Source organism: Berghia stephanieae, chromosome 2 (assembly GCF_034508935.2).
Source record: "Berghia stephanieae isolate SIO BIC M18660-M18661 chromosome 2, UCSD_Bste_1.3, whole genome shotgun sequence".
NCBI lineage: Eukaryota > Metazoa > Mollusca > Gastropoda > Nudibranchia > Aeolidiidae > Berghia > Berghia stephanieae.
In genome coordinates, this window is record NC_088361.1 from 83,030,747 (window position 1) to 83,055,608 (window position 24,862).

General features: G+C 34.3%; 1 protein-coding gene across 1 annotated transcript; it reads right to left on the reverse strand.

Annotated features, from left to right (window-relative positions):
- Positions 1-668: 668 nt before the first annotated feature.
- LOC144965666 (glycine--tRNA ligase-like) lies at positions 669-19,724 on the reverse strand. The gene is made up of 17 exons (XM_078901243.1): positions 19,160-19,724; positions 17,579-17,680; positions 16,711-16,810; positions 15,485-15,626; positions 14,222-14,310; positions 13,860-13,936; positions 13,375-13,520; positions 12,110-12,259; positions 11,333-11,495; positions 10,606-10,770; positions 10,090-10,197; positions 9,370-9,515; positions 6,532-6,617; positions 5,981-6,090; positions 4,867-4,960; positions 4,258-4,448; positions 669-3,404 (listed from the first exon to the last, which is right to left on the reverse strand). The coding sequence occupies exons 1-17, from the start codon at positions 19,400-19,402 to the stop codon at positions 3,297-3,299; spliced, it is 2,220 nt and encodes a 739-aa protein (XP_078757369.1). The 5' UTR covers positions 19,403-19,724; the 3' UTR covers positions 669-3,296.
- Positions 19,725-24,862: the final 5,138 nt, after the last annotated feature.

Consider the following 24,862-nt stretch of genomic DNA (forward strand, 5'->3'; position numbering starts at 1 on the left):
GAAGACAAAAAAAACAACAACTTCCATGCCCATCCACTAAGAGGTATACAACCAAATGCTTACAACTAAAGCCATATGGAAAGGATAAACATAGGGGAATGGAGGAATCCACCGCTCACATTTCCCTGCCATAAAAGGAATAATAATAATAATAATAACAATAATAATAATAATAATAATAATAATAATAATAATAATAATAATAATACACATTTATGCAGCGCTCATTCTCGTGTAAAACACAAGCTCTGGGCACTTTACAATATAAATTATCAATTTTGAGTGGAAAAAAAATTCCTCCACTAAAGAAATGGGAAATTTTTTTTTAGGTTGACAACCAAAAGCACTGCCATTACTTACTGTTTTAATATTGGTTGATTTGGTCTCGGAAGATTTAGTTTATTCTCTGTAAACAAAGTCTAGTTTGCTTTTAAGCTCTTCTTCTCATCGTCGTCGTCATCATCATCATCATCATCAGCAGCAGCAGCAGTAGTAGTAGTAGTAGTAGTAGTAGTAGTAGTAGTAGTAGTAGTAGTAGTAGTAGTAGTAGTAGTAATAGTAGTAGTAGTAGTAGTAACTTTTTGTTTTATTATTATCTTTTTTTATTGTCAGCATTATTATTTCAAATATTTAAAAAAATCATATAAATAAAGAAACAGACCCAAAAGTAAATTGTCATCAGAATGTCATTTATTAAGTCATAATCATAACATATCGATAAGCATGAAATAATAACAAATGACAAAGAAAGGCAATTTTACATCTAAGGAGAATGAAGTGAAATAAGAAATGACTAAAAATAGCATTGTCAAGTACAGACATGCCAACACGAATTTTTTCCCCCAAATTCCTTATTTCAGGGTTGGAAATAAATAAGAGTCACTTTATGTAGCTTTATAAATTACCAATTTAATCAGCATTAGGAGAACTAAATGCACACAGTCCTACATGCCAGTTGGCAGGTCGCACATGCAATATGAGTGATACACGACAAATCAAGATTCCTTATGTAGCTTGTTGTTATCCTTTAAGGGATATATTTTTTCTCTCCATTTTTGTACAATCAAAATGCCATTTTCTTTCTTTTAGACTTTAAATGGGCAATAATTGAAATCAGCATTCTGATTCAGTAAAAATGAATTTATAGAGAGGTCCACCTAAAAAAAGACAACCCCTCAAACAAGGAAAGAACAGATTTTGTCAGTTCACATCTGAGCCAGTTTATTTTTTCCCACTGTAATAATATTCTGAAAGAAGACATTTTTTTTTCATCAATAATTCCATTGAAAATTGAAAGAAAGTCTTCAAAATCTTTAACATTTGAAATTTTATGAGGACTTGGCCCTGGCCTTAAGTTGTCTTTAAGGCACATCTCTACAGTAAAAAAAAAACTACAGATAGTTTCTTGATAAGTTCTGACTATTAAAGTGTATCTCTTCCATTGTTGTAACGATATAAAATGAACATTGACCATGATATATGATAGATTACCCTGCCATATAATGACTATGTAACAAAATATCAATGGACAGTAGTATGGACGGTGACGGTTTTCTCTTCCAGACAGCAAATCCAAATAAATGATATGCTCCTCAATTATGACAGACTATTTCAGGCACAACTGGAAACAAACTCTTAGCTTTTTATTCAAACAAATTACAATATGAAATGGATTAACGTGATGCTTTCACAATGAAACTTACTCTCTTTCAAGTCATTTTTTATCACATGGCAATCCACCAGAGTAAAACAACAGATTTAACCATTTTCACCTATATCGCTTGTGCTTCAAAAAAGCTAGTGCCACATCCTTGAAAGGGCTCTTGAGGTGAAAATGCTCAGATATGATGTCAGGTTTGAATACAATCAAACGCATCTATGAGGGTAAAATGCTATAAACTGCTGCTATTGCGCCAAAGATGGAAAGTTAGATCCTCGTAACATACGATGTTAAAAAAATTTACAAGAGATGACAAATAAACAAATTATCCTATCACAAACATAAGACTATATTATCACATATCTTATCACAAACATAAGACTATATCATCACACTAACTGGCCAATTAATAACTAATAAAGCTCCCTAATTAATAAAAACTTTATCAAAATGACATATAAAGTTTTTAAAATAAAATTGATAAAATTTAAAAAAAAATAGTCTTGTTCTGGAGATTCCAACTCATCTTCCAACTTAATTCGGCAAGACCAAAAACAATTTTTAAAAATCAAAAAAAAAAAGCAACAAAAAATCCCCAACAAACTAACAAATAAACAGCTACAACATAAAGAAAGATTCCGCCCCCCCCCCCCGGTGAAGATTTAGAATTCAATGTCTAAAGCAGGCTTGGATCACAAGCCAACCGCCAAAGACAAAGTAAGACAAAAAAGATTAGGAAGGGAAAGTTGATCTCCAAAGAACACCTAGACCAAATCAAATAGACTTAATCCAGGGAAGGAGACAGAAAAAAAAAAAAAGTAAAGAGATAGGATAGACAATTTAAGATGACCTTTCCTGACCGAATGTGGGAGATCGATAACCACCACCAAGTAAAAATTTGATCACAATTGAAATCAGATCTTCCATAGGATACAATAACACACATCACAAAGATCAACAAAACAATATCGTAATTTCACAGAATTTTTTTTACAAATTCCTTTTGCCAGTGGAATGAGTCATTCCATTATACAAGTAGTCACAACCACAGCACAATACGTCATGCAAAACATGAGTAAAACAGTGTTAAGTCTACAAATTAGATCATTTGTAACCAATCTAATTAACGACCATTCAGTCTTAATGGCACAAATTATAAAGAGAAAAAAAAAAATTCAAATCCTAAACCCCTGTTAGTTATTAATATTTTGTGGTTTGGAAACATTCAAATGTGAGATTAGTCTAGCATTAATATCATCTTTGCATCTACTCCTAATCCTGCAAATGCCAGAGAGAATTTTATTCTATTATATTTAGTTCAAACCCAAATGAAACACAGAACACTGAACACATGTCCAATTATAACAAGACAAAGGTAATCATCAAAATAACAACTCTGTGGAAAGTCTATATGCTGTTACATTTTGGTTTGAATAAATTATCTAGACTTAAAAACTATGTCTGGCATTTCAAACGCCGATTATACGAGAGGTTAGTTGCATCATTTCAAAGATAAGTCAAGGCTTACAAAACGAAATGAGAAGAATTGTTTCACCTAGTCATTTCAAAGGATAGACGAAATAATTTTGAGCGGAAAAACTTTGCTGTCTCGAGATGTTTAATGAGAATACAGAAATCATTTTGTGGACTCTTGTTGTTCAAAGGCTGGGTAGTTATTGGTCACGTCTTCCCATGTTCTTCTTCCATCTGTCAAATCCTTCACTATCCGGGGTATCTCTGTTATCTGGAAAATGTACAAGATATCATTTTAAAAAAACTGTGTTGCATGAAACGCCATATAAAAATAATGAGAAATGAGGAGGAAAAAAACAGTAGCTGTTTATCCTTACAGGATAGATGTATAACTGTTAGATTTTTTAGGGGTTTTGCAGCGCTTGTACAATTTGGAGTGCCAGTGAAAAGGAAGATAATAGAGTTAAGTTGTAGATCTGAAGATAAAAACACCAAAGAAATAGAGTAAGACAAAATTATTTAGAAGATGGTAAACGTATTATTTTCTACGTCATAATAACAGTAGCAAATACCTTTACAGCTTCAAAACCCATAGAGCTAGAGTTTCTTTTGCTTTTTGAAGCTTTTAAATGAATATAAATATAGGACGCATGCAGGTCTATTTCAAAGTACTTTCTGCCTTATCTAAATTAGATCTAGCTTTCCAATCACATCTAACTATAAGGATTCAATCATGGCCCATTTGTGTATGAGGCTAGTGTACTATCAACAGCATCACCACGATTCTTTTGAGACCAAAGTATACACAATCACATTTTAAAAACTCAAACACCTAGAAAGGTGTCCCTCAATGGGCCCCTCCTCTAAAGAAGCAGTGAACCAATTTTTTTTTCAGCTCAAATCTGAGTAAGATTATTTTCATTGTGATATTATGAAAGAGGACATATTTTTTTCATGTATATATCCATTCAAATCAAAGGAAAGTCTTCAATTTTGAAACTTTACACTAACTTGATTCCAAGGTCAAGTTGTGCTTTATGTTGTGCCTCCATACCCTCAGTCAAAACCTGATAAACTCACATGCCTAAAACATATATTAAAACCAGCAGTTTTAAATCAAATACCTTGGCTCTGATCTGCTTCATGGTTTCCCTCTCCCTGAGTGTGGCTGTGTGTTCTCCTTCTTTGAGTGTATCGAAATCAATGGTGATGCCGTAAGGGATAGCAATCTGGTCAGTCCTGGCATATCGCCGACCAATGGACCCACTGCTATTGTCAACCTTGTGGGACACGTCCAGGTCGGTTAAGGCAGATGCTGGGAGATAAACATTTAATAATAAAATAATAATAATAATAATAATAATAATTCTTATCATTTTGCTAGCCAGAGAAGTGAATCGTTCTCATCAAATTCAAGGTAATAGAATATAGGAGCCATAAACACTACACACCAGTGCATCCTTGTAAGAACCACAAGTTATTGAACTGAATAACAAGCTTTCAATTGAGAATGCTATAAACAAATTGGGTGTGTGAATAGAATAAGATGACGTCACGTAGCTCTTTTGTTATTTTTTCAGATCATCAGTTGGTAATTAGATTTCACTTAAGACCCTCCAATGGACTATAAACGTTGAAAGTTACACAAAGTTTTGTAATCTGGCATAATTGATATGGCATGCGGAGCAAGCAATTGTTTTATTTAAATGCATGGCAATGGCATCAATACTTACAAAGAGTTTGTACAAATGGCAAAAAGTCCTTGTTTTGACTGAGGGGTAAGACAGAACATTTGTATGGAGCAATGATGGGAGGCAGGGTCAGATACTGGAGAAATATCAAAAGGCAAACAAATTAGCAAGCATTGTTAGCATAAAAAAACAAAAACAAGATGATACATATAATTTAAGACTCGCGGGGACCAGTACATCTTGCTTTACTCATTGTTCCTGTCCTGATTACAGATTGTAAAACATTTGTGAAATGCACTCCTTAAAGATCAATGTAAACTAAATAAGACTCAATTCAATTTTTAAAATTTCTTTATTGTCGGAAATATTCTGCATATTACTCAGAGAGCAAAGCAGTAATAGCAAATACGAAATAAGAGTAAATAGATAAATATTAGATCTTTATGACCTTTCTCTGATTCTCAAATACGGAATGTCGGATTGAATCAGATGATGAAATTGAATTCAAACTCCAATTTATCAAACATACACAATTTGGAAAGCTATATATTTATCTATTTTCTTCTTTAAAAACCCATTTGACTGAAATTTAGAAAATGTCAAAGGGACAAAAACGGAGCAGCTACTGGTGTCAGATACAATGCGAAAAGATGTGTATGAAACAGAGAGAGAAAAATTGACTCAAAAAATCAAAACCATTTAAAAAAAAAAGAAATGTTAATTTTCAACACAAATGTGTGGCAGCAAGGGAAATCAGTCAAAAGAACTATTTTTCAGTTTGAGATGTTTATACATTTTCTACATCTACAGTCTTTCCTGGGTATTTAGCATTTTATTTGAAGCAATTTTATCATGACTAAAAGTTGAGATATTGCTAATGAAAGTCAGTATATCCCAAAAGTAGAAAATGAGTAAGTAGCTAAAAATGTGATTTCTGACGAATGGCACCTGCGAGTTGTGCCCTATTTTTCAGCACACAAATTTCATCCCAACATAATACCATTTTGAGATGGTGGGTCACACATATTCTTTTTCAACCTATACATTTCATCTATAATGAAAAGTAACAATCCTTTTCATTGAAGACCTTAAAATTAACAATCTATTCATCAATTCATTCTAGCTCCTTTTCAGGCAAATAACTGGACATACTTACAGTTCTTTGTTCATCGCCCTCTCTGACCTTGAAATTGTGTTCAAATATGGCATACATGACACGGCCAATTCCGAATGATGGTTCCACCACAGACGGGACAATCTCCTCCACTGAAATAAACAAAAGAAGTATTTGGCAATATTAACATGGGAAATTCAACTGTACAGGGTGGCCTGGAACATGAGTATTGTTTTCATCTCATCATATATTTACATTATTTTAGATTTGATAGAGCTAAAGTTAACTTCATCATTTGTATTTAATTTGATATTTTCATCATTTAATTATTCAGGGTGGAACAAAGAGGAAACAAATTATTGATGATTTCTCTCAGAATTCCCTGCTTTAATATGTCGATGCTTGGTAAGATTTGGAAAGACAATGTCCCCAATCAACCAAGAAAACAAAATGCTATGTTGGTGAATTAGAATAAAGAGAGATTCGCTTCCAAATCCAATTTGATAAATCAGCTCTAAGAACATGGTGAAGCCAAAAACCTCATTACACAAAAGACATGCACACACAAATGCTCAAAGGTTAGTGCAACTTACCATGAACTGTTTTCTGGTACCTCTTGACTTTCACCATGTTCTTTTCAATCTTGAATGTAGATCCGTTCACACAAATATCACAGGAACTGGGTTAAATACAAAATTAATGTGCATGAGGAAAAGATTTCAAATAAAACTTGAAATAAAGATAGCCTAATTGTATTCTTTTTTTTTTACAAATGTTTCGTATATAATCATTCATTGCCAACCCACAACAGTAAGAAGGAAGAAAATGAGACTGTAAATCTGTACTTAAAAACACAGAGAAGTAACAATGAGGCAAATGGAATAACCAGAGAGCAGAAATAGGTCCCGAAATTAATCTTAAATTGAGAAATTAGGGAGCAGGCACTGGTGTAAGATAAAGATCTGAAAGTGTGTGTGAAACAGTAAGTAAGAAAAATATGAGAGGAAAATAAAATCCCCAAAAATCAGACTTCCTCAACTAGGGATCGAGCCTCCTGATTAACCAAAGAGGTCTGAGGTTCGATCTCCAGTTGAGGAAGACTGATTTATATGGATTTTTTAAATTGTATTCTTCTTTCTTGCTGTGCTTCATACAAACTTTCAATCTTTATCTCCAAAAAAATCTATGTCTCCATGTATCTGGGTTGAGTATCTGATTCAACGTGACTTAAAACTATATTGTTACAGTCAGACTTGCCAATCATAACATAACATAACATGTGGTATAGGACAAAATAGGATAAGATCCTTTGAATGCCCTTAATATTAATTAGTAATGCCATAAATCTATTGATTAAATATTACAATAACGATACACGTGGTAAAGATAGTATTTCAACTTAAATGTACTCATGTGGTGTACAAACATATATCTTTAACCGTGACATGCAAAGCGCACACACAACCACACACACAGACACACACACACACACACACACACACACATACACACGCGTATAGAAGATAACCATAATAATATAATAATGCATAATATATACATACAAGATTGAAAGCCATGTCAACAGCAGAGCAAACAAGTATTATTCGTCATATATAAATCTCCCATCATATAATTCCCTGTCTACTAACACCTTGAAATAATCCATAGATTTTGCATTCTTTGTTTCAAATTTCAAACTGTTCCATTTCTGAACAATACGAATACCGAACCAGTTTTGTCTTATGTTTGTTTTGCATCTAGAGACAAAAATCTTAAACTTGTCCCCTCTAGTAAAAGTAATATTAGAATATGAAAAAAAATCAGAAAAGTCTATCCTATCCAGACCATGTACCAATCTATAAACCTGAATTAAATCCCCACAAATTCTTCTATATTTCAAACTGGGTAAGTCAAGAAATTCTAACCTTTCCTTATAAGATAAATACTGTATTGTATAAATTTTTTTGGTAGCTCTCCTCTGTACACTTTCAATACTAATAGATTGTCTTTTATATAATGGGCTCCAGATGCAATTTCCATATTCTAGAATTGGTCGAACGAGCGATTTATACAAATATAAAAATGTGGTTTTATCAAGACTTATAAAGGTTCTATATATTATTCCCATCATTCTGTTTGCACGGCTTACACAATTATCAATATGTAAATCAAAATTCAAATGTGAATCAAAAGTAACTCCCACATCCTTTTCATAAGGCACAACGGAAAGTAGATTTGACATAGAAGAATCGGTAAAATAATTATGACATGGATTATTTTTTCCTATATGTAATACTTTACATTTCGAAACATTAAAATCCAAATGCCATGTTGTAGACCATTTGAAAAGTGAAAATATATCATTTTGTAGAATGTTATGATGTTCAGTCGTACTATAGATCTTTGTATCGTCTGCAAACAGTTTGCAGGCTGAATTTATGCCACATGGTAAATCATTTATATATAAAAGAAATAAAAGTGGTCCCAATACGCTTCCTTGGGGTACACCGCTAATTACATTCTTAAAATCCGACCCCACACCATTGACAATGACCCTTTGTATTCGATTATTAAGAAAGTCTTTAATCCAGTTAAAGATATTCCCTTTAAATCCATATGTTTTTAGTTTAATGAATAATCTCTCATGAGGTATAGAATCAAAAGCCTTGCGGAAATCAAGATAAACAACATCAATGCATTGATCACGATCAATTAACTTGGTAAAATCCTCCATCACCTGTAAAAGTTGAGTAATGCATGATCTCTTTGATCTAAAATCAACCTTAATCATTAAAAAAATTTCAAGTTTATTTACTTTTAGGCTTTCTCCAATAATTTACAAAATTCGATGGCAACATATATGAAAGAGAAAAAAAACATGGTAAATAAAACCAATAAAACAAGATGGTAATACTAATAATAGTGGTTAAAAAATTATAATATTAACCACCAAAAAATGTACAACAAAGGTTCTTGCAACAATTCAAACATATCAATAACAACACAACAAGAAGATTTTACATTCATCATAATTTACCCAAACTTTAGGCTAGTTTTCTCATACTTTCCTCAAAACAATTGTATTTCTAACGAATGCAACAACATTTCAAACTAAACATTCGCTAAATTTATGGAGGCTTATCAAACAAGTAGAGGAAAAGTAAAACAAGAAATTCCTGTGCCATTCATCTATCTGGCTACTCAGGTTCACAACTAAGTGGAGACAACAACCTCTTCCACTTTTATAATTTATTTTGAACCTTTATGTTACAAACTGTAAGATTTTTGTATTCGGCATATTTTAGTAAAAATTCCCATAGCATATTTTGGACTTTACAGCATAGTAAAATATTTTAAAATCATACTGGTCAAGAAGTCTGTACAATGAGACACATACAAACACATCCCCCATTCACAATGGACCAACCTACCCATTTTCATTGATGCTTTTCTCCAGTGCGTTGAGATCATCCTCAGCCATGTTGTTCAAATGTTCTGTGACAGCCTTAGCGTCTTGTCTAAATGCCTTGCCTAAAGCTCCTTTCTCGGCCACAACCTCCACAATATCCAAGGTTTTGTGTTTATAGTTAAGGCCTCAAAACATCAACAAACAAACCATACCAAACATCTCTACCTGCTTTAATCTTTAATATAGTCCTTCAGAGACCTCTGAGGCTGGAATTTATCCCAGTTCCTGTTGTATTAAAAAGACTACCAATTGCATGCTACTCTTTGGATAAGTAACTAATCAATCAAAAAGTTTTTTTCCACCAAATCCAATAGCTTCCCTGTTGTGTGGACAACGGGTATCAGATAAAATGTCATTGGCACCCGGGATTGATACCAGCCCCCTTTGCTTGTCAAACGAGTGCTCCACTTAATGAGCTACTGTGACCCCAAATTGACCGTTTGATAGAAACACTAATTTATTTTTCTAACTTGAATATCTCCCATCACTTATTTGGTGATAACTATGACCTGTGATACAGATTATTGCTTTACTATGGAACACTACAACATTACATACTAAATAAAAAAGGTAATTTAATTAAAAACAAACAATTTGACTTGAAATGATTTGGAGATTCTAACTGGTGTACTAAATAAAATTGTAAGACTCATCATGACTGTGAATTGTTGAAAAAGGATATAGGTTCAGGTAAGGGTTTCTCAGCCACCAATTTGACACCAGTTGCTTTAGTGTGTTGATTCAAATCATAACAAGACCTGTCTGCACAGCCCACGCATTCAATCCAGCCCTGAGGAAATCCAAAAAGATGATTCAGCCATGAATATCAATATTCTTCTTGAACATTTTTGCATTGGTTACTTAATGCATTACATTTTAGATCAAATCAACGGCAGCCTGTATATTAATATTGTTTAGTGCTCAAGAGATCCCAGGCAAAGAGCAATATCTATATGTAGGACTAGACACAACGCTTGTGAGGAGCTATTATAATAATTTTTTGACTGTTACCAGCCAAGTACTCATTTTACACCTGAATAGTGTAAGAAGATCTGAGTACAAAGTCTTTTCCAAAGGCTCTACTTTGCATCACCCGAAGCAAGATTCAAATTCTGCAGATTAGAGAATGAATGCCACCCCTGAAAAAAAAAAATAATAAATGATAATTGAGGTCAAAATAAAGTGAGTTGCCACATACGTAAGAGGTCTGCAATTCAGCATCCCAACAGTCACAGGCATAATGGGCCATCTCATTGGACAAATGCTGTCTGAATCGCAGGCGCTTAGGGTCCACCCCGACCTTGATCAAGAACTGTTGAATTCGGACGATGAAGTAACCCAGGGTTTCATTAGCCACCATTTTCTGGAGAAAAAAAATGTAAATCAAAGAAAGACATGTTATTCAATGGTGACAATTATTATTGAACTAGTCTGATTAAATAAATAAATAACAATTATGAATACTTATCTAGCAAGGAAAACCGGTGGGTTCTTTTTCCCAGTCTTTTTCTTTCTTGCTTGGAACTGTTTCATACACTTTTTCAGATCTTAATCTTACACCTGTGCCTGTTCCCTAATTTCTCAATTTGATAATTTTCAAAAATCTAAATGGAGCTACTTTGTCTTCATCCTTGTCCTCTCGTGTTCAATGTTTGTGTTGTGTGAGGCATGTGAGGGTTCACAGCGTAAAATGTGTACTCTTGTGAAGAATATAGGCATTAGAATTGTCCCGACTATCAGGTAACCTCTGTGGTGTAATGGAAGCGGCACGTCTGGCCGGGAATCAGGAAGTTGAGGCTCGATCCCCAGTTAAGGAAGACTGCTTTTTTGGGATAATTTTTTTCTTGCATTTTTTCTTTCTTGTTTGTCTGGCACTGTTTCATGTATATACTTTTTTCAAATCTTTATCACTATAAGTCCCTTACACTTTTGACAGCTTCTCCCATTGTCATCATCATTGGGGATTTCCCATCCATTTGATTACAGGCAGAGTAAAAGTTGACTTCCTGATTGGCTACGTCTGCAAACTTGGAGTGGTCTTTGTTCCTGGGATCGCAGAAATGTTCAATCTCAGCCATGGTGAATTCTCTGAGGAGGAGAACATAATTCAACACATGAGGAATAATCTATAAAAAATGGGACAGAATCAAAATAAAATTTGAACATCTTGGTTTGATTTAAACTTTTGTTATCATCAAAAGTGTACTCAAAGTAGTTGGGACAATAAAAAAAGATTTAAGAGAAAAAAAATAATTTTTAATCAATTTTTAAAAAATATAACAAAAAGTCAATCAGAAATTAAGATATATATATGGGGACAAGGCTGGATATCATGATAATAATATCAATCATCTAAAACTCAAAAGCTTTATAGTTGTTCAAAGATCAACAACAATGACTCCATGGAATGATAAACATGTCAATTTCAGATTGAGTCTATTCCATAAAAAGAAAAACACCAAAAAAACTGAATCTATTCAACAACAACGAAATGAAAAAGAAATTAAATCAATTAACTCAAAAAGGCATCAAATCACGAGACAATGAGTTTTTGGAACTAAGACCCCTTTTCAGTCTACAGAACTACAACACCAACGTTCAAACTGGCCAAAAGAGATAAGAAAATCTAAAAAATAAAATAAAGCCATTCCCCCCAAATAAAAATGCACAACTAATAGGAATGAACCGTTATGTCATCTTACCTCACACGAATCAACCCAGACCTGGGTGAAATCTCATTCCTGAAAGAGTTGCCAATTTGAGCTGCAGCAAACGGAAGCTTGCCTTGGTTGAATTCCAACAGTCTTTTGAAATTCACAAAGATGCCTTGGGATGTTTCAGGACGGAGAAATCTAAAAAACAAGAAGCAGTTTCATAAATGTAACAATTTTTTTTTTTTAAATGTCGGAACTGAATTCTTTTTTCAATTTTTAAAACATCCTCCATGCCAATATTTGCCGGTGTTGTGACATAATTCAGACCAAGTAATCCCTCAAAGCCATTAGTTTTGGGTGACAAGTTGGGGATAATTTGATCAATCGATATTTGAAGATAAAATTTCCAAGTCAAAAGAAAATCTGTGTTTTATCAGAGTACAGCATGTAACGAATATATATATGTAAATTAATTGAGGAAATTTGAAATAGAACATGTGATCATTACGGCATGTTATCCCTGCTCTTTCAAAAAATTTGAGACGATAAAATTTGAATTATGTGAAATGCAAGCTTCCTAATATTAATCAATTTAAGTTTAATGTCACTTTCAGCACCTGACATAACACCAGACTTAGGTGGTGCATCACATCTTTACATTTATATTGCAAATGTTGCTGCTTCAACCCCAAAGAAATAAATCACAATATACAAAATGGAATAGAAGCTTGAATTCAATTTACAAAGACAGATGTTTCCCTTTGCCAACAAAATATGGCAAATGACAAATGAGAGGATGACGTTAAGACGAATTTTGCTTTAGCAACACCATCCTCTCATTTTTCATGTCTCGTCCATCGAGTTATATTGACAAAGGGGAAACCCGAAACTCTACAAAATCTGTCTTTGTAAATCAAATCGAAGCTTCTAATTCATAACATTATCATTAACTTCAGATTTATATTATGCATCCTAGAGGTTTCACAATTCTCAATGCTTTGTTTACTCCACCTACAGACCATTTAAGGAATCATACATAGTTGAATTGAACACAGCATAGGTCACCTGTTTGACACTTCTTTCTTGTGTAAGCACCCATAAAATACACATTATTGCCAAAGGATAGGAAATACTTCATGCCGCAGTCCAGTTGGACAATGTGCAAAAAGCCAAACCAAATAAAACAATGCTAGAGCCACCCATTCCGTAACTGAAAATGCTAAACATTAATTCATTTTTCCATCAGATAAGAAGATAGCATTGCGTTGAGCAAACGATGCAAAAAAATACAACACTAAACATTTACAGCTCACCCTTTGATTTGACCAGCAGGTCCAATGTTGGTGGCAAACATGAGATTGAATTCAATGGGATCTGTGATGTCATTGTTGGTCATTGGAGATTTCATCTTGTATTTCCTCAGAGTCTCACCCATCTCCTCCTTGCTCATGCCATCAATCTTTTCAAAATAATTTTAAAAAAGAATTCATTACTTCTTGTAGATATACTAATATACTCCCATCAAAGTAAATTACAATAATTCAATGAATAGAGCACTTAACTCACAATGTGGATTTGCAGGTCTAAACATTATTAATTTTCCACTAAAATTTTAGCCAACAAAAATCTAAATCCGGAGAAGAAGAAAAATCAAAGCGACCAAATTACCAACTTCCTAAGATATACAACTGTTAGATGATAAATATTTGATGAACTGAAAAGATTCTGCTGATGCCATCAAAGGAAAATATGACAAGGAGAAACAGTTTTCTTGATGAATTAAAATCTTATAACTAACCGTGGGCAAAATGCTACGAATCTCTCCCTTTGTCTCCTCTGTTGTATTTTTGTCCTTCAGCATCTTCTCAAAAGTTGCTGTAAAGTAGGGATAGACAGGAATAGAAAATTACAATTCATTTCAAAACTGAAATTTAACTATCACAAACTACGTCGATCTGAAAAAATAAAAAAATGGTTAATTTTTTTGAAATTTTGGATTACAATCAATCTTACTTTCTCATTCGAAAAACTAGTCTTTAAAATTTTTCATGAAGTAAAAGAAAAATAACAGATTAAGCAAAGAACAGATAGGATCTGTGATAAAAGATCTAGATTAACAAAACAAACAAAATGCTACCCTCCCCATTGAGAGAAACTTGCCTTCAATGAGATGATCAGCCCTAAAACATTCCCCATTTTTGACATCCTTTACCATATAGTCCTGAAATCGGTCAACGTGACCAGAGGCTCTGAAAAGTTAAAAGTTGATTTTCAATTATTGATTGGACTGGCACAATTTGATTGATTCTGTCACAGGAAATATTAAAACAAACAAAAATCATAAATTTTAATCCAATTCTTTTGCAAAATATTAATATGGGTACAGTACAAATTCATCTTATAAAAAAACAAAAAGAAACAAACAAAAAAAAACACCAAAAAACCCCCAAAATCAATATTAATTATTATACTGGAGCTTCAAAGACCCAAAAAAGAAAACAATAAGTGCATCAGGAGAGAAATCAGAAAAATGTAAAGGGAATACAAACATAGTTGTTAAATGTACAGATGAATTCTCATCCCATTCTAAACACATACGTTCCTTTTTTTTGGCACGGGTTATATAATGCACATTTTGGATAGATATTTGGATTAGAAATCAATAATTTCTGGATTACACACAACTCATAAAGAAGAAACCTCTGTACTTGTAATAAGTTGTTCAGTCCTTGGTACAAAATCATTATTTTAGTCTTAGCTTAAATTCTATAATTATTACATCCTTGTTGTTTCAATTATTCCTGAAATATCATGTTATAAGGCTTTCTTTTGAGTTATTTTAGAATACTACGAATAATATAAAGAAAATCACGGCTGACGGAATCTGTCAAGCTAAAAGTCCTGGAGTCAGAATTTATTTGTTTCAGTAACACTAAAAAGACAGTAATAATTGCTGGATAATTGTTGACAGGATATTTGTCCAATGCATAGTACTTTTTATTATATCTTTTCTTCCCAACCACCAAATTAATAATTAGACCTGCCAACCCTTCACATTCCAAAAGTGGAATCAGAACGTCAGAAAATAATAAATTTGTTACCAATGGATAATCCCCAATCAAAATTAACACCAACTTACCCACCAATATAAAGGCAGTGTTATGGCAAAACGATCACATGTGTTAGGCAATAGAAGGGGGGACAATTAATTTTCCCACTTACCTCCCTTCTGACAATCATTAAAAATGAAATCTTTTTTTTCTCCAACATTTATTATTCCATGCTAAAATATTTTTGGACAGTGGGCACAAAAAAAATCCCAAAACCTCAACTGAACCCAGATCTAAATCTTTCCCTATGTAAGTCAAGTACCCAATCAGTTAAACATGAACACAAAATCTTAAAAATCCCAACAAGCCTCACTTGAGGACTGGTTCCGGTGTCAGCATAGCTGCGTCTACCTCCAACATTTGTTCTTCCAGGATAAAATGTTTTCTCCATGCCAGAAGGAGATTAGCCTTCATTGCACAGCCCATAGGACCAAAATCATACAGACCGTTGATGCCTGAAACAAGAACATTAAAACTACAATTCAAAGTGAACATGTTTATGTCTATGTCCCCTTGAGACAGACAACATAAAAGGGAACTTTCAAAATTATTAATAAAATGTCTTTTTCCTTTTTCCCTCTCTCTATTTTTCTGTTTAAAAAAAAAAAACGACTTTCATAATTGAAATTCAATATGTCAATTTAGTATCTAGGTCACTTTGACATGTTACCAGATTGAGACATCAAACAGCAACACAATTTTAAAAAATAAATTGACTTACATTCAATTCAAGAATACTTACCTAAAAAACTTTGCGTTTAATTTTTAGCACTATGAATGAAATGTAACAACTGAATAATGATAACAACACACGAGTTGTATGTGATGACAAAATCATGATAACAATACAGGGTTGGTATTTTCTTGCAGAGTAACAACATCTGCCGGAACCAGCACATTTGTTTGCCAAAGTCTATTAATCATTTTATTTTCCAATGCATTCAATGTATGAGCTTGTGTACTCATCAGCTGTATCTAACTTTCTTTTCATTTTGGCCAGAAAGCTTTACTTCAGTAATGTATACACATCGATTCTAATGGCTCTACGCACAGTACTCGCTTGCTTCTAGCATGCCAAATTCCAGCATGTTCTGCAATACGATATTTTGGAGCTGGGTGAGTGAGTTTTATCTATATAAGTTGTTACCTCCCATGGCACGTTCGGATGCTAACACACTTTTTGGCTTTTCCAGAGAGCATGCTAAAATCCAGCGAGTCAATGGAGTCTCTGATCTGATTCTTTTTGACATGGGAGGTCAGTTTAATCAATCGATAAATTAAAAGTAAATGTTTACTAGCCAAAAAAACAAACAAACAAACACACCAAAATAAACGTGTTTTGTAGAGGCACAGTAGTTATGCACATAACTTTTATTTGTCATTGTTATGCGCAAGACCCCATTTCTTTTTTTAATGCATTCGCAACAATATCTTATCAATAAGTGTTCAGAGATGTGATTACAAACACAAGCTACCACTGATATTGATGATGATTCTTATGTAAAAGAAATGAAAACAAAAAACAAAACAAAAACTTACCGCCATAAATAGCGAATGATTGGTCATAAAAGAATCTCTGCTTCAGCAGATCTTCCATCTTGACACGGTCAAAATCATCTTTGGGTGCCAGAGCAAGTTCCTGTCAAATATATTGAATACACTGCTGGAAGTTGATCAATAAGATGTCTCATCTAGCAACAAAATCAAATTACGTTAAGTATGGTCACTGACTGGATGGGAGACCAAATTCTGACATACTTTACACACCTCCCTTCTAACTCGAATGAGAACAGGTGTTCAGCAGTGACCGTTTTTGTAAGGATGTAAGAATAATGCCCTTTCCTCCGCCTACGGAAAATAAAATCTTATCCATAAGAATTTTTTTTTTTAATTACATGATTACCTCTCAATAATAATAATAAAAAAAATTGGTTTGTTGCTTTTTTAGAGAGAACTTCTTTTTGAGGCATACATGCTTGGGCAATTAACTGAACATTGAGCATTGTGAGGCACACTGCACTATCATTTTAATTCTCTCAAAAATGTAAAACTTGATACAGTATGACTATGCTTTACTTTTTTTTCTTATGTTTTATGGAACTCGAGCAACTCATTTCCATAACAGTAAAAACGAAAGCAATAGAAAATACAGAAGAAAATACAGGTGCCCATGGAGGGGAAGTAGATTAAAGAGCAGATTAGAACCCAGTGGAGATGAAATCTGAAGATGATATGGAAGGACACTCTGAAACACTATAACAAAGATGACGAAAACGAAAAAAAAAAAATACCGTTGAGGGCAACTCACACAAAATTTCAATGTTGAGACAAATAAAAAGACTTTGTCAATTCAGGACAGCTAACTTTTATGAAAAGAAACTGGTGCCTCCATAACAAAAATCATTACCTTGTCTTCAAGGGCTTTCTTCCTTTGTTTGAGCTCTGCCACAGCTGTTTGAACTTCAATGTCAGTGGCCTTTTCTGTTTTGAGTTTCCTGACAAGATCGCCCTGTAAAGATATAAAATTCATTGAAATCAATACTGCCTGATTGATTTAAGAAGTGGAAAGTCAATTATGCAGTGCCACAATGACAATGTCCCGACTTGGTTCTTTTTTCTTAGTACATCTTTCAATTGCCAACTTAATCCCATCCCAGGGTCAAATCCGTTAAAACTTTCAATAAAAAAAAACAACCTTCCTTCAATTTTGAGCGGATTTCTAGATGAAAAAAATGTCCTTTTTCAAAACATAAAATAATGTGACACAGGTAAGCTGGGAAAATTGATCCGTTGCTTTTTTTAGTAGCTCTCTTTTTGAGGCACATATATCTCTATATATAACAATAATAAATAGGAAACAATGATATAGAAAAGTAATGAAATTTTGACAGGAAAATACCAACAACAAAAATAGAAAAAAAGAAAAGAAAAGAAGCAGAAACAATCAAGTTAAAACGAAAATGATAAAAATGAAGGCTCAATCAGTATACGAAAAGGGGATGGTCCATGGCCCTATGAGTGAGAAAAGTAGAGTTCTTAAAGTTGAGGAGGCAGTGGTGAGTGGAAGAGCCACAACTAAAGCATTGTATCCAGCAGTCCAGCAGGCAAACTCAAACTCAAAATCGGTTCTCTTGAATTCATCTATCTTCTTCAGCCTCAACATGATGAATGAATCATGGAGATAAAGATAAAGTTACAGTGAATAAACGTGACTCATATATAAGGATACAACGCAAAACAAACGACGTTTCATCTTTTGGCCTTCTTCAGATAAACACGAAATATCTTAATGTTATATATATATATATATATTACATTGTCATAATAGTTAAAACATTAGGTAAAAATGTGTGTGTATGTGTGTGCGTGCAAGGGAATGAAAAAGAGCGAAAAAAAAAGAGAGAAAAAAGAGAGAGAGAGAGAGAGAGAGAGAGAGAGAGAGAGAGAGAGAGAGAGAGAGAGAGAGAGAGAGAGAGAGAGAGAGAGAGAGAGAATGAGATGAAGTTTACATTTACATTGGTTTACATTTCATCTCATAACTTCATCTCTCTCTCTCTCTCTCTCTCTCTCTCTCTCTCTCTCTCTCTCTCTCTCTCTCTCTCTCTCTCCTTCGCCTTCCCTCTCCTTTAATTTTAATTCCCTTGCACGCACACACATAATAAGAAGCACATCTTTACCTAGATATATGACAATGTATACATAAAAAATATTTCGTCGTTACCTGAAGAAGGCCAAAGACCGAAACGTAGTTTGTTTTGTGTTGTTCTCCTATGAGTCACATTTACTCACTTTATCTTTCTCTCCATCATTTAGGCTTAGGCATGCACCAGATTACAGGACTCCTATAGTCTGTGGGCCGGCACCTCTGCCTCTAGTCTCTAGTTGAATGAATCATGAAGGCTTAATCACTTATTCGTATAATTAGTAAGTTGATTTTTAACAGAAGATAAACTAACTTCTACTAACTTAACTTCAATAAACTACAAACCTGTTCCTTGACAGCTTGTCTAAAAGGTGCAAGCTGAGCTTCGATGACCGGATCCGACATGGCTAAATTTCGTGTTGTCTGCTGTTTCAAAATCCTTTTTCTCTTCGTACCCCAGTTGGACGATGACTGAACACGACGGTGGTCAAAATTTACGTTGACCGCCGGGCACAATAGCCGAACAAAAGCCTTTGGTTGTACAGAAACGATGGCAGTTTTGTACAGAAGCCGCAAATGCGATTTCATCAGCCTATGGCCCAGATTGAATCATAAAAGGAAAAAACTTCCTGCTACTTTCCAACACAACACGTCGGCGACCTGAGAAATGAGCGAACGAAAGGAAATATCGAAAGGAAAATGTAGCAGGCACGAATATGAAATGTGTAGTTATTAGTAAATATTTTTATCACATACTATTCAAATTATTCATTTTTGTATATTCTACTGAAAGGTAAATATGCTTGTTGTCTTAAACTAATAAATAGATCAATTTTTTGTTCTACAATGAACTGCAAATATTGCTTACGAGTAAATTAGTCAAATTAAAGGGTTTGTTCCCCTTGTATGTATTTACTCTAGTTTCACTTTCGCTTTTCCTTTGCATGAAGGCTGTGTCTTGTCTTTTTCCTTTTTTTTTTTTTTTTTTTTTTTTTTTTTTTTTTTTTTTTTTTCTTTATTGCAAGATATGAAAATCCATATTACGCATATCTGAATCTGTAGTGCCAGAAGGATTTAATCATTAATTTAAACTTTCTGTAATTTAATATCAAAATCCTTTTCTTGTAGGTCGGTATTGACAAATGATTAGCCTATAGACTCTATTTGGAAATAACAAAACCAGCTATGTATAATTATAATGAAACTAGTTATTGATAATACAATTTTGATCAACTTAATTGCGAAAAATCCGTTGTCATTGTCCACTGACCGTTATGACATTGACAACAATGAGTGCAAATTAACCATTTTTCTTACCTTAATATTTTAAACTAAGCTTGTATAAAGTGCAATATCCACTAAAGGTACTCAAATCGCTTTACAAGAGGTCACCTAACCAACAGCAACACTTAACTTAAGATGAGACTTGACGCCTGTTAGGCGCTATTACATTTTTTTCTGACAGAGACTACGCTATTTACTGCTAGGTACTCATTTTACACCTGAGTACAGTGAGAGAATTTGAATAAAGAGCCTTTTCCTAGGACTCAATTTATGCGCCGTCCAGAGCGTGACTCGAACCCTGGACCTTCCTATCCGAAAGCGAGTATCATACCACTAGACCACATAGCCGCATGATAAAATGTGATGCGTACTCTAACTTTCACTTTGAAATGTCGGGATGAAGAAGAAAATCGAGTGTATCTAATGTCAAAATGATCAGAATTACATTTAAGAAAATGCCTTCACTTTGCTTAATAAAGTAAATTAAACCAAACTTTTATAAATTTAACTTTAAATCCAATTTTTATCAACAGATTCAACGTTTTGATCAATTTCTGATGGATATTGCTGACTGTTTTGTTTGTTTGTTTGATGGTTTATGCTTTGTCTTTGTTGCTGTTATTGTTGTTTTTTGTTGGTACTGTTTCTTTTGTTTTGTTTTTCTTTGTTTTGTTTTTTTGTTTTATTTTTGGTTTTGTTTTTGTTGTTGTTGTTGTTGTTGTTGTTGTTCTTTTTTTTAGTTGGTTTCTTTTATTTATTTTTGTTTTTGTTTTCTTTTGCTTGTTTTACATCACTAGATATCTTGTTATGAATTACAAAGAAATTTTTCGTTTTGCCGTAAGAGGAAGAGGACATCTCTATCTGTATTTTACATGCAAACAATTTAATAGAATTGTGTTACCTACGTTCGCTTGTCAGACTACTAGTACATATATAGGTACATATTCCAGGTTTGGAATTAGTTTATCTCGCTTCTTGGCGCGGTCTTTGACCTCTCGAGGTTAATGGAGAGGTCACTCTGGTCATTATTGCTGTACCTTTTTGATAATGGGGGGGGGGGGGGGGGGGGGGGGGCAGACAACTGTTCCGTTTTGATAACTGGGAAACCAGACCACAATTAGTTTTGATAATGGAGAAACCTGACCACTGTGCTGTTTAGATAACAGGGAAAACAAACATACTACTGTAGCCTTTAGATAATGGAGAAACCAGACCACTGTAACGTTTTGATAATGGGGAAACCAGACTACTGTAAATGTTTTGATAATGGAGCAATCAGATCACTGTACAGTTTTGATAATAGGGAAACCAGACCACTGTAGCCTTTAGATAATAAAGAAACCAGACCACTGTGCTCTGAGATAACAAGGAAAACATACCACTGTAGCTTTTAGATACTGGGGAAAGTAGACCACTATACCGTTTTGATAATGGGGAAACCAGACCACTGTAAATGTTTTGATAATGGGGAAACCAGACCACTGTAAATGTTTTGATAATGGAAAAATCAGATCACTGTACAGTTTTGATAATAGGGAAACCAGACCACTGTAGCCTTAGATAATGGGGAAACCAGACCACTGTAGCCTTAGATAATGGGGAAATCAGACCACTGTAGCCTTAGATAATGGGGAAACCAGACCACTGTAGCCTTAGATAATGGGGAAACCAGACCACTGTAGCCTTAGATAATGGGGAAACCAGACCAATGTGCCGTTTAGATAATAGAGAAACCAGGCCACTATAACGTTTTGATAACGGAGAAACAAGGCCACTATACCGTTTAAATAATGGGGAAACCAGACCACTGTAACGTTTTGATAATGGAGAAACAAGGCCACTATTCCGTTTAAATATTAGGGAAACCAGACCACTGTAGCGTTTATATAAAGGGAAAACCATCTCTCTTTTAAAGGCTCCATACACGCACGGTTTTGATAGGCGTTCGAACCACGATCAGGCAAACCGGGGTGAAAACGCAATGTGTGTGGCCAAATACCTGGCCGATAAACCTAGGTACGGTCGATCGCCGGCAAAGCCCGCTTTGCTTAATATTTTTCGAGGCGATCGGCGATCGGGGGCGTGGCAGTATAAAAATTGGACAATTTTTTTCGGATTTTCGCTGTTTTGACGTCAGATTCGTGATCAGCGTCGAATTTACAATAGGTTTGATACCAAGAACTATGTTTTTACTCAAAAAATTGATGAAATTAGAAATAAATTTTAATTAATATTGAGGCTATGTGGCCGACAGAAAAGTGCCCCTCCCTGTTTTGTGATGGATCAAGTGGTATGACTCTCGCTTTCGGATCGGAAGGTTCAGGTTTCGAGACCCGCTCTGAGTGGCGCAGAGTTGAGTCATTGGAAAAGGCTCTTTACTCACATTCTCTCACCGTACTCAGGTGTAAAATGAGAACATGGCCGTTCGTTGTCTTTGTTGGGAAAAAATGTCACATCGCCTGACAGGCGTCATGTCTTGTCTTTCAAGTCTAATATTGCTGTTGCCTTGGGACCCCTTGTAAAGCGCTTTGAGCACGTGGATATTGCGCCAAATAAATGCTGGTTATTATTTTTTTTAAATTACATTTTTATAAATGTTGCGCCAGGAAGAGGTAGATGGCAAAAGTTTCGTTCTTGTTCATCTTAAAACTTATAAAGGATTTCATACAAAATAAAAAATAGTTTTCATAATTTTCAATGTAATGATATAATAATATGCCAGTTCTTTTTATTTTTGTTTTCTTCCTCACCCGTTGACGCGACATGACGGTCGACCTTGACACAGACATTTGGGATTGGCAGATGCCAAAAAGCCTTGACTACGTGATGACAGGGGTGGGCATTGTAACCTTGAATTATAATCTACAAACAACGCCCCCCCCCCCCCCCCCCCCAAAAAAAAAAAAAGAAAAGAGCTGTGTGCGTGTGTGTGTGGTGGTGGTGGTGGTGGTGGGGTGGGGGGGGGGGTGCGAATGCGAGTAGTCCCGAGGAGTACCCGTTTAACCTGCCACTGGAACACTGTCGATTTGTTTTATAAATAATAATAATAATAATAATAATAATAATAATAATAATAATAATAATAATAATAATAATGATAATAATAATGATAATAATAATAATAATAATAATAATAATAATAATAATAATAATAATAATAATAATAATAATAATAATAATAATAATAATAATAATAATAATAATAATAATAATAATAATAATAATAATAATAATAATAATGACGATAGATAAAAAATCTTTATTGTCCACAAAATGGAAAAATTTCCGTGGTCTACGTTGCTTTTAAACTTAAATCGGATTGCAAATGTATTGATGTTACGCGTATTGGAAAAATACTCACGACATCTCCATCGGGGTATAACATATTAACACACAAAACTGCAAACGCGAACGTTCATGGTCTGATTGATATAACTTAGTGATAAGTTAATTATAAAATGCTGTCTAAAAGCAATAACAACGGGTTGACTAACGTCAAATTCATTCCTTCTATTGATGCTCTGTGTTAAATTAAAATACTCACAAAGTCCGCCAGCCAGAAATATAACTCCAGCCCAAAGATCTACATGGAACCTTGAACGTTATAGTCTGATATATTTTAATGAGAACTAATCATAAAAATGGGTGTCTAAAAACAATAACAATGAGATGAGTGACGTCAATTTGGTTCCTTCTATAAATATCCAAGAACTTTACTCACTCCATCCGCTCTCTCCTCCTTCAATACATATGAATCTATTCTCTCATCACTTTTTTGTGCGGCTATGCATGTGATCTTGTGAAATGACACTCGCCTTTGGATCGGACGGTACTGGATTCGAGTCCCGCTCTGAGTGGCGCATAATTGAGTCCTTGAAAAAGGCTCTTTACTCGCATTCTCTCACCTTGTTCACTGTTAAAATGAGTACCTCGCTGTTTACAGCGTCGTCTCTGTCGGGAAACAATTGCAATATCGCTTAACAGTCATGTCTCGTCTAACATGTTTTTATGTTGGCCAAAGACCCTTATAAAGTGATTTGAGCACCTTTATTGAATATAGCGGTATATATAGCGCAATTAAATTTTTCTCTCTTTCTCTTTCTCTCTCTCTCTCTCTCTCTCTCTCTCTCTCTCTCTCTCTCTCTCTCTCTCTCTCTCTCTCTCGACATGTTAGATTATTATAGCTATTGCTACATATGATGCGAATATCTTGGACGGTTATTGATGCTATGAGTTTAGGTAAAATGCTCACAACATCCACCAGTCGGAAATAACGTACCGTCACACAAAACTACGAGTAACCTTGAACGTTAAATGTCTGATTGATATAATTTAGTGAGAACTAATTACCAAAATGACTGCCTTAATACAATAACAAAGAGTGGAATGATGTCAATTTCGTTCCTTCAACAGTCTAATTGATATAATTTAGTGAGAAGTAATCACTATTGTGCGCAAGACGAAAGATAGAATAACAGACAGTAACTGGGATCGGTTCTGTCGGCCACATAGCCTCACTATTAATTAAAATTTATTTCTAATTTCACCAATTTTTGGAGTTAACACACAGTTCTTAGTATCAAACCTATTGTAAATTTGACGCTGATCACGAATCCGACGTGAAAACAGCGAAAATCCGAAAAATATTGTCCACTTTTTATACTGCCACGCCCCCGATCGCCGTTCGCCTCAAAAAAATATCTCCCCGTATGTGGGCAAAAATCATCTGCGATAAACGCAGGGATCGGGTCACAGCGATAGGTC